Source organism: Carassius auratus, chromosome 22 (assembly GCF_003368295.1).
Source record: "Carassius auratus strain Wakin chromosome 22, ASM336829v1, whole genome shotgun sequence".
Taxonomy (NCBI): Eukaryota; Metazoa; Chordata; class Actinopteri; order Cypriniformes; family Cyprinidae; genus Carassius; species Carassius auratus.
The window spans coordinates 22,071,833-22,082,704 of record NC_039264.1 but is presented as its reverse complement, the minus strand read 5'-3'; the positions used below and the strand labels follow the sequence as shown (position 1 = coordinate 22,082,704).

General features: G+C 40.5%; 1 protein-coding gene across 8 annotated transcripts in view; it reads right to left on the bottom strand.

Moving 5' to 3' along the window:
- Nucleotides 1–2,592: 2,592 nt before the first annotated feature.
- The window catches only part of LOC113040011 (calmodulin-regulated spectrin-associated protein 2-like), a 34,362-nt gene continuing 26,082 nt past the window's right edge, over nt 2,593–10,872 (bottom strand). The window contains exons 12-19 of one of the 8 annotated variants that reach the window (XM_026198191.1): nt 8,802–10,833; nt 7,268–7,404; nt 6,965–7,185; nt 6,484–6,574; nt 6,254–6,319; nt 5,556–5,671; nt 5,142–5,260; nt 2,593–4,871 (exon numbers count right to left, since the gene is read on the bottom strand). In XM_026198191.1, coding sequence (XP_026053976.1) covers nt 4,566–4,871; nt 5,142–5,260; nt 5,556–5,671; nt 6,254–6,319; nt 6,484–6,574; nt 6,965–7,185; nt 7,268–7,404; nt 8,802–10,833 — 3,088 coding nt within the window. In that variant the 3' untranslated portion in view covers nt 2,593–4,565. Of the gene's footprint in view, nt 4,872–5,141; nt 5,261–5,555; nt 5,675–6,253; nt 6,320–6,483; nt 6,575–6,964; nt 7,186–7,267; nt 7,405–8,801; nt 10,834–10,872 lie in introns of all 8 variants that reach the window. The other 7 variants (XM_026198192.1, XM_026198195.1, XM_026198197.1 and 4 more) reach the window with 7 other exon arrangements.

Below are 10,872 nucleotides of genomic sequence, written 5' to 3'. Positions count from 1 at the left end.
ACAGGACATATAGGCATAAATATGTAAGAGTGATTCTTAAAATAGCCACTTTTGAGTGTAGAAATCCTATTAAAATAGTTTTTTATAATAACGTTATTATTCTAGCATTCACACTTCCACTCAAGTGTGCAGTGTTTCTAGTAACTACCAGAGGGGTTACCAGAATGTCATGTTTGGGGGGGCATTTGGCTTGTTTGGGGGGGCAACATAGACAACTGAAAATATCGGCACAAAATTAAGCTATATTACACACAATCTTTTTTAATGCATATCTTTTTCTCAGCCAGGAACCCAGAGATAGGCACAGGGCCCCTATTAGACTATAGGGCTATCACATAAAGGTTAAACCAGGTCAACAGATATGACCGATTCATATATATATATATATATAACAGATCACGGTGTTTGCCTGATAATGAGTGACAGGTGTTTGCTTGTGAGAAGACGTGTTACACAAGTAGGTTACCGAGAAGGACAAGAGAGTTCTTTAAATGAATCTTACATTACGTTTGTATAGAGAGGAGGTTAATTAATTTGTTTCTTCTTTTAAGCTGGTCCAGAAGTAGATGCTACTTTTAGGGCTGAAATTCTTCGTGAATTACTCCTAGTAAAACACATTAGCAGTCATTATTTGTAGGAGTTTCTCTTAAATTCGCCAGTTAGGAGCTACTTGTAGCCTCTTATAAGTTTCTTTGTGAATGCGGCCTCAGGTAAAAATTTTTTTTTTTGATATTCTCATTTTAACAGTATGAGAACAGTATTTGAATGTTATTCTCTGGTTGTAAGTGGCTTTGTATAAAAGTGTCTGCTAAATTAATAAATGTAAACATGTAGGCCTAGGAATATATTCGGCTACAGGGTGTCAGGAGATTTAGAGAGTTGAAATAAAAGCTATTTTTGTAAAACTATAAGAATTTCAATTATGATATGATTAGCAGAGGCAACATAACTTTTTTTAAATATAGTTTTATTTTTATTTTTATTATTAGTGGTGCTTGCCATAGGCAAATATTATTATTATTTTATGGGGGGTTGGCGTCTGTATGGGTTTGGTCTCCCTCAGGGGTGGGTGATATAATAAAAATCGAATTTTTTTCAGAAATACCATGATTTTATCATATTTGTCATGTTGGTTTTTCTATTTTGCTAGCTGTTTGAGCATCACAACCAAACTAATTTCCCTATTATAAAGCCTTTTAAGGTAACAAAATATGAAAGAGTGTGGCAGATATTTAGGCCAAAGTGCATGGATTAAAATCTTTGTCATTATTTTATCTTTGTTATTAAAAAATTAGAACAAAGATACACATTACAAATACAGATATTATACAAATAAAGTGCTTCATTTTCAGGTACAAGGGGTGTATTTAGCAGGAGCATTAAAAAAATGTAATGAACAAATATAAAAATAAAAACTGATTCCTATTAAAGCAACTGAATTAAAGTTTTTCAGTCACGAGTATAGAGTATTGATTTTTCTCTGTGTGTTTGTTGTTTCATTAACATATAATTCACCCAAAAATTTAAATAGTGAAGAAAAAAAATCAGAATGAGTTTCTTTCTTCTACTAAATAAACTCTATTTTGAAGAAAGTGGAAAACCAAACAGTTGCTGGTTCACAGTGATTTCCACAGTAATTGTCCCCCTACTATAAAAGTCAATGTGGACCAGCAACTGTTTGGTTATCCTAATTTTTCAAAATATCTTATTTTGCTTTCAGCACAAGAAAGAAGTTAATATAGGTTTTGGACAACATGTGAGTGTATAAACAATGACAGAAATAAAATTTTAGGGTGATCTATCCCTTTAATTCACACGGCAGCATGTAGCCTACTGTCCCTTTAAGACCTGTGCGCCTCTAATATTCAGATATGCATCTGTTTCTTTCAGTTGTTTACTTTCATTTTAAACATATGAGTCTATACATAAAAATAAAAAATGTGAATGAGTTAACTGTGATGTTAATGTATGTTGCAGTATATTAATCCCGCTGGGCAAAACTGCAGCTGATAGAATGTGCGCAGCACACAATGCAATTATATTTCTTCGAAAGCAGATTGTAGAGACATTTTTATACCCACAACCAAAACTATTAACATCCTACCCTCGGCAGAAATCGAGGACAAAATCAGGCTATTCAGCTGTAAATGCACTTCGATCCCATACGCTGTTTTGGGGTGGCAAATCTCATTTTTGTGCCACCATTCTGGGCACGCCACTGCTTTAAAGCTCTGCCAGGTAAACATTTCAATTAGCGTTCTGTTCTCACATGATGCACTTTTTCTGAGCGCGTACCACCGAAGCGCGCGCAATGTCAAACAGCGCCAAACTGGATTTTTGTTGGATCAGACCCATCTGCAAGCTATGGAAAAATATGCACAAAACAATCCACTTTTAAGTTTTAATTTATCATCAGAGGGACAGATCATTTCTCAGGGGAGGCAGGGCTTATCCTAGGGGAGCCTCCCCCAGCCTCCCCCTAGACACGCCCCTGGTAACTACAAAAATGTTAGTAGGCTATACATTGTTGCAAATATTGATGAAGTCTTATTACATATTCATTAGTCAAACAAACAAAGTCAAACAATAATCAGCAGGCTTGCACACGAGGCCATGCGAAATTTATTGAATGCAATTGAAATCTAACGTTACTTGAACAATATGACAGCACAGCGCCTGAAAGAAACAAAATAAGAGAGAGAGAGAGAGAGAGAGACGTGCTGGAGAGATCAGAGAACACACACTGTACAGTTTTCTATCGTGCTCATTTACAGCTTACTAAACCTTGTTTGTGGCTCGAAATGGCCAAATCACATTTGTTTCCAGTTGTGCCATTCTAATGGATGTAAGATGTCAGCTACCTTGTATTCAGGGCTGTGCACATATTATTTCCATTGCAGACACTGACACATGACTCAAACTACTCAAGAAATGTTTGAATGGGAGAACAGGTGTGCAGTTTTTACAATTCCTTCTGAAATAAAGGGCACAAAAGAAAGGCCGTTTTTTTTTTGTCAGGCAACAAAGCCTCTACCCGTATAAAGCCACATTCTGCATTAAAAGGATGCAAGGGTTAGCTACCATAGTTAAGTAATTTCATAACTGGGAACACCGCTTGCAGATTTCGCAACGGATTCACACAAATGTTGCACTTTGGCCAATGAAAAGCTGCATGGTTTGACAGTGCCTTCTTCATGGCTTTACTGTAACCAAAGGACCATTTTGCCAACAAAAATTTGAGCCCAGTCACATTAAAATGTGTATAAACAGTACACCCAATAAAATGTGGAAAATTACCCATATGTATGCCGAAGTCAATTTTTGCGTATCAATACCATGAGTTTTTGTTTTTATTTGGGGTACTGTTTATACGCACTTTCATGAGATCGAAAATTTTCACAAAAATTGCGATAAGATAATCACACTTTAAGGGGACATGCCAATAGAATGAGATTCGTAGCATTTTAAAATGCCAAACAGACTCCAGGCGTAAAAACGCGGCATGTATTAACCCCTTATATACCAGTCCAAAAGTTATTTTTATTTAAAATAATTTACAAATCGAATGATTTAGCCCTCAGTCGCAAAACACTGAAATGGCTCCAACAATCGGGGAAAATATATAATTTGCCAAACTGCTTTTAATGCTCTTGCGCGACCCTGGACAGGGAAACACTTCAGTTCAGTCACCACAGGCATACATAACAGTACAAAAGTGTTTGGAAAATAATTATGACTCCAGCACATAATCTTATTCATCTTCATCAATGTCAATATCGTTCAAACAATTCAGTCCACATTATTTTTTTTTAAATCGCACCGACATAGCGGTTTGGTTTTCTAACCCCTAGTCTTATTTAAGACCTTTTATGAAAGATAAATATTGATTAAATAGATCATTACGCTGAACATTTCCATCAGTCGGTCCAACGTTTTAAATATATATATAAAAAAGCAAAACCACCTACAGGAACGGAATGAAATGTATTCACAATCCTGCTGTGAATCAATGCCATTAGATAATGTTAAAACCCATCAAAAGTGGGTTCGGCCTGCAAACTAAACCACTCACTGCACATTAGCACACTGGTTAATGTATACTAGATATGACAGGATTCCCTTACAGTGCTAAACACGAGCTATGCATGTGAGAACCTTTCCACAAGCAGCCGTACAATCATATCAGCACAGTCGTAAAAAATCAATCCAATGCAAACATAGACAAAAAGCAACATAAGGCCACACGTCAACATATGTGCGAGATTTCTGTACAAACCAAGAACATTCAGTGCTTTAGTGTACCAAATAAAATAACACGTCATCCTTTTTTTGGGGGGGGGGCACATTTAAATAAAAACAACATGTACACGGTGCATTAAAACATCTTAAGTCACACAGTCTCGGGTGATTGACACATGAGCCACCCCCATAGAGTTTTACATTCCAGTTGTGCATAATCTTGTGTGTCCAAACCACAACTGACCGAAGAGTGTAAAAAGTGTCGTAAGATTGGAACATGTACAAGCAAGTGCATTGAGATTGTGTACGTCCGCCGTCGAGAAACACTAGGACTTCACGGCCGCTACTTTCTTCGGCGTCCCAGGTTTTTTGGTCTGCCACAGGTGGCCGTGGATCGTGATGGCGTCGACGCTTGCCGACATGGTCTTGGCTGGAATTAGGCTGAATTGCTTCCTGTCTGAGTTGTACTTGTAGAGGCCGTCGATCATCTTGCGCGAGATGGTTTTAGGGCCGATGCCGGCCAGTTTGGTGATCTCCGCGGTGTCAGGGCAGTAGGTGTAGAGCGAGCGGAACTGGCAGCCCGAATCCCGGAACAGGATCAGGAAGTTGTTGGCCCCCGATTTCTCCATTTCCTTGAGGAAACAAATGAATATGATGGATAAAATGTATAATATAAATGTAACTTATATTAACTTAATAAATTAATTTAATAAAAATAAAAACAACTCTTGAACATGACATGTTTTTAATAAAAACATTTAATTAAATGCACATATTTAATGTATTTTTTAAATTCATTTAATTTAATTGTTAAATAAAATATCATATGTTCATTGCATTTAATAACTACATTACTAAATAATAATAGTAGTAGTAAAAAAGTGCAAAATGAACATGCTTACTTCCAAAATCTTGTTTTTCTGTCCTTCATTGACTTTGCCAGCCAAACAGCAATGCGCCAAAGCATTCTGAATTATATGCTTGTTTGACTTTGCACTTGGCTCCTTATATAATTTGGGACCTGCAGCAAAGAAATAGAGGTGGTATTATGTAATTTCATATCACAGTATAAAAGTTATAAGCCCCTTCGGAGTCTGCTGTTCAACCTCCGGTCCTTTAGAGGGAGCTGTCACCTGAAGTTCTGAGCAAGTTTTAAAAATGGGCACGGACATTTGTAAATTGTATGGGTCTTGCTTCCGGTCGTTTTGCTACTTGATATTGCAAATTGATGTGTCTTACCATATTATTTAATGTATTACTGGACTGGAGGTGGAGCAGCGGCTCATAAATATTGTGAAACATTTGAGTATTTTAACCTGTGTATTCGGTGTTGGATGTCAGTGAGGATGTGGTCGAACCGTTCTCCCAGTCTTTCTCTCCGTTACGGCTGCTGGAGCGAGTGGGTGACAGGCAACCATCTGCTGAGTCAGGCCTACTGGGATGACATGAAGAACTGAGTCCTGCAATCCAGCAGATTCTGATACATCTACTGACAACAACTGCCCTCATGCAAAATTGAGCAGTGACTGAATTAATGCTCTTAATCACAAGTAGTGTTTTTTTAATGCATGTAATTTCCCTGGTATCAGCATCAAATGAAACAACAAAAATAAAATACTTTTAATGTGAGGTATAGGAGAAAGCAACAGAATAGTACATGCATGTTAAGACCAGCAACATGTATTAAGAAGTTTAATAAAAAAAGTAGTTAATGACATTATAGCTTCTAAATAAGCCTCTAGCAAAAGTGTGAAATGCAGATCTTTATTCTTGTGTTTTTGAAGTTTCGTTGCCATTCAGTGCCAGTGTAAAGAGTAAGTGACCTTAAATCTTTGCTTGTTAAAAATGACAAAATGAAACATAAAAAGCTGTGATGGGTGAGTTATAGTAGCCATCTTTATTGTTCAAAGATGGGGGATCGTTCCTCGTGTTGCTGCCGAACTCAAAGCAAAACAGGATGTTCTTCTTGAACAGAAGATGGAAGCACAAAGAGTCTTATCCAGCTACGACTGACCTTCTATTTCTCACACGAGGAGAGTTCAAAAAGAAGAAAAGACTGCCAGATGCTAAGCTTTTGCTTCTAAGAAGCAAGAACATTCAAGAACAAGAAGGAAAGAATACAGAGAATTCAAAGGACACTGGGTTAGTATTGTTCAGTAAAGCTAGAGAGAAACATATAAAATCGCAGGGAAACAAGGAAGTAAACATATTATCATTCTGCTGACTGCTTGAAGTGCTTCTTACCTTTGTGTTTTCTTATCCGAGCTGACGCTGTCATTATCGCCAAGAGATGCCAGAGACAGGCTGGACACTGAAAAAACACGAGGTCGTGAGCCTGGATGCCAAACATAACGGGACAGGACCCACAGTTACACAAGATAACAGCAAGCCCGCCAAACTTTGTGGTACCCTCATAACAATACAGCTCTCTGCAATTAAGCTATTATCTTAACTTCTTCATACTGTCTAAACACACTCAAAAGAGTGTAATTTGCAAGATTCCTAAAATAATTCAGTCAGACTGGTTACATTAATTCAAATAGAAACAAGTTTGAAATTACTCAGAAAGTTAATAAACTGGTTAGAATAGATATTTAGAGCAAGTAAAGATCTCGAGTACTTGTTAGATGGAAATACAGAGGGATGCAGTGAGCTGGACAGGAAACGGCTGAGAGTAGCACAAAGCATGCAGTGTCGGGCTTTGCCAATAGGGGACGCCCTTTACCTGCCGTGGCCCTGACAGGAGTCCTGGGGGACTCCATCACATCTCTGTGGATGGACTTGGGCCGTGGTTTCCTCTGTTTGGCCCCCGCAGGACGCGGTTTGACAAGCGTGTCCATGTCCTCCATAAGCTTCAGCTGTTTTCTTCTCAGGTACTCCTGTTTGATAAATTCCCGTCGGGCTTTGTCTTCCTCCTTCTTCATGCGGTCTTCCTCTGCTTTCAGTCTGTGGAAAAGGACAGATACTGAAATTAAAGATGAGTGGGAGGAGTTTAGATTTAGTGACTGACAGCTGGGCTGGGCGTTACCTGGCCTCTTCTTTCTTTTGCTCAAGCTCCGCCTCCAGCTGTTGTTTCTTCTGCTGGCTCTCCCGTTCTCTTCTCAGCCTTTTCTCCAGAAGTGCTGCTCGCTTTATGGCCATGCTGTCCTCTTCCTTCATATCATCCTTACAACACGAACACATTATCAGAATGGACATTAAGAATCTCTGTTAATGTCTTATGTGTAGGTCTATCAAGTATCTGAATGAGGAAACTGAAGGCAATATACTGATGTCGATGTGACCAGTCTGGATGATCCAGATACGCTACACTGCTCAGACTTCCTGCAGAACACTAACACCATAAAATAAATGATTTATTTGACTTAGTTTTCTGACCTAGATCAAACAGCTGCATTTTCCAGGGCTCTGTCCCTAGCTAGCCTCGTTGTGCGACTAAAAATAATTTAATATGTTATAGTCACACAGCATTTTCCAGAGCTAAAGCTATGATAATAAGCCAGTTTGGGTTATAACTATGGCCTTTAACAGATAAAACATATAGATTAAAAAACATTTTTTTTATAAAATGTAGCAGACACATGCCTCCACACTGCTTATGTTCTCCTGCGTAGCTGCTAGGGCATTGTTAATTGTCTGAGAAAACAAAAATAACAACTTTATTCAACAATTTATTTTCTTTGTCAGTGGCGTGTGCTCACGAGAACTGTGATATATGCGGTATAAATTGTTGAATAAAGTAGTTATTTGTTTTCACAGAAGGTTTTTTTGTGGCAAAAGAAGGTTCTTCAGATTATACAAAGTTAACAAAGAGATAGTTCTTTAAAGAACTTTTGACTGAATGTTTTTTTTAAATTGGTTCTTTGTGGAACCGAAAATGGTTCTGTGAAGAACTTTTAACTTTTAAGCACCTTTATTTTTAAGAGTGTATGTCTTTCAAACTTTCAGCCTGTTATTTATACAAAGCAAATTCTGCAATTGCAAAACAATCAGGAAAAAAAGCATTACATTAAAATTTAAGTTAAAACATGTAAATACACAGGCCTAGTCGCCAGTGGCGTCCTCAGCAAAAACCTTACTCGCAATTTATTATTTTTGGTCGCAACCGTTTTAGTCACAGTTTGGAGCCCTGTTGGTTGATGTTTGTAAATCCCACGAATAAAGATATCACCTGGGCCACATCAGAGTTCCTGCTACCAGAGCATATGAAACCAGGAAAACAGCCAGGGGGAAAAATTGGTTCTCCGGGAACCACCATGCTGGCTAGTTCCTAGAACTATGTTGTGTGAAAGCATCTTATTTTAACAATGTCCTTACTACCTTTCTGGGCCTTCAACATGGTAGTTATGTTGCTTGGGGTCAGAGAGCTCTCGGATCGCATTAGAAATATCGTAATTTTTGTTCTGAATTTTTGAGTGAACCTTCCCTTTAAGTTCAAATTGCTAACAATAAGCCTATAGCAATAGTGACACTTGCCTTAGCATTCTTGTTGTAGATTTTATTTACAAAGAGCTTTCTTAATCTACAGATTAAGACAAGGATCCTCTGAAATTCATATCTACCTTGAAAAAGAATCCACAGCACATTTTCTGCTCATCATCTAGATTTTCCCCTGAAGTCTCCTTCTCGCCTTCCTCTTCCAACGCCCGTCCATCCAGGGGCTTGAGAACAGACAGTGGAACCTCAATCAAATTTTTGTTGGTCTGATGGGTGATGTCAACTGGCTCAGTGGGAGTGACAATGACGGTCTCCATTACAATCTGCGACAAAACCTCTGCCACACTAGATTCCAGAGCTGGCTTGATCTCATTTGTTGGCTTCTTCAGCTGTTCCCTTTCCTCATTTGGTTCGTTCTCCATCTTGCTCTCCTGTCCCCTATCTACTGGCTCCTTGGCTGACAAGTGAGCGTCTTCAGTTACAGCCTGTTGGGTTTCTTTGGTTGGGGATTTGATGGAACCAGCAGAACATTCAATCGACAACAACTCAAGGCCTTGCTCTATGTCCTTGTCTGTGGCCTCAGCTCCTGGTGGTGGTTTCTTCTCTTTCCCCAAATAAGAAAATGAGCAGGACACAGACTGAGATGGGGAGAACCTTCTCAATCGTGGTATGCTGTCCACCGACTGTGGAGCGGTCAGGACTCGGTTAAAGGGAGCGATCTTTAGCTCACTGGGTCTGGGTGTCCTTGGTGTCTTGGAATGGAAAGAAGCAGACTTCCTCTTAAGGTTTGTAGGGGAACGGTGCGTAGCTCCAGGAGAATCCGCAGGTGAGGGAGAACCTGAGGAGCGTGCCCCACTCCCTCTGAGCTCTCGCACCTGCTTCTGTGGTGAAGGTTGAGGTGGCGACACAACCCAAGCCTGTTGCTCCCGCATCTGCATGATGACCTCCTGCTGCTGGGCCAGCCGCTGCATCTCACTCTGCAAGAAGCTCAGGGAAGCATTGAGCTTCTCAATGGACCGTGTGTATTCCATCAGGTCCGCCTCGGATGTACCGTCCTCACCCGCAGACTTCACCGGAGACTTGACGGGCTGAGGTGTCTCCACTGGCGTCTTGCTTTCCTCTGAGCTGGGAGTGTCCTCTTGAGAAGGTGAGGTGCCCTCTACTCCTTTCCTCTTAACAACTGTGAGAAAAGCACTGCGTCCCATCTTCTGACGGTGCCGGGTGAAAGCCGCCTCTACTTTCTTCTTCTGAGCCTCAATGGCTCGACGCTTCTCTTCAAGTCTCATGCGCAGCTGCACCATTTCCGCAGCCATGGCCTGGGCTGGATCCTTGGATGGCTGATGTACAGGGCTGATCTCAGGTGAAGGAGCCCAGGAAACGGAGTGAGGAATGCCGAGATCTGAACTGTCTGGTGTTGTACTTTGGGATGCAACACCTTTGGCCTCCATGTTTGGATTCAGTTTACGGAATTTCTGCTCAGCAAAGCTGGTCATCTTAATCCCAGGGGTAAAAGCAGGGGTACTTCCGGCAGGGGACTTGCTGCTTAAGCTACTGGGACATGGGCTTGTAGAGCCCTGGCTATGGCAAGCTCTTGCCTCAAAGTCTTGATCCGTATCAAGCTCCATACTGACAGTACAGTCCCTAAGAGATGAGTCCTCATCTAGGGTCTCTTGGATGTCCTCCGTCCGCACATGTATGCCGGTGTCTACTTCAGTGGTGGATGTGCTAGCAACCCCTGTGGACATTTCTGAAACTGAGTCTAGCTCGCCATCCTTTGCTTCAGGGTTCAATTCAGTTTTATTCTGAAGATGAAGAAAGAAGCCCTCACTGGGTGCATGGGACCTGGGGCTTTGAGATTTCTTCTCTGTGTTGTGGATGATCTCAAGAGCCTCTTCGATGCTAGGTGGCCCTGAGCCATTTAGACGGCCATTATGATTTCCTGACAGGCTATCAGGACAGCCTTCCTCCTCGATGCCCATGTTCTTTCCATTGACAGGCTGAAAGGACAGGTTTCTCTTGATGCCCCTGGTGCCGAGGGGCATCTTGAAACCAAAACCTTCAGTGCTAACAGACCGAGTCATCCCTCGGCCAGTGGGTGTTTGATTGGTGCTCTCTTTATCAAATGGGATTTCAAAGGACACTCCCTGAACAGCAGACCTGGAGAAAGTAGAGAGGATGGTATCCAGTGCAGTTAGT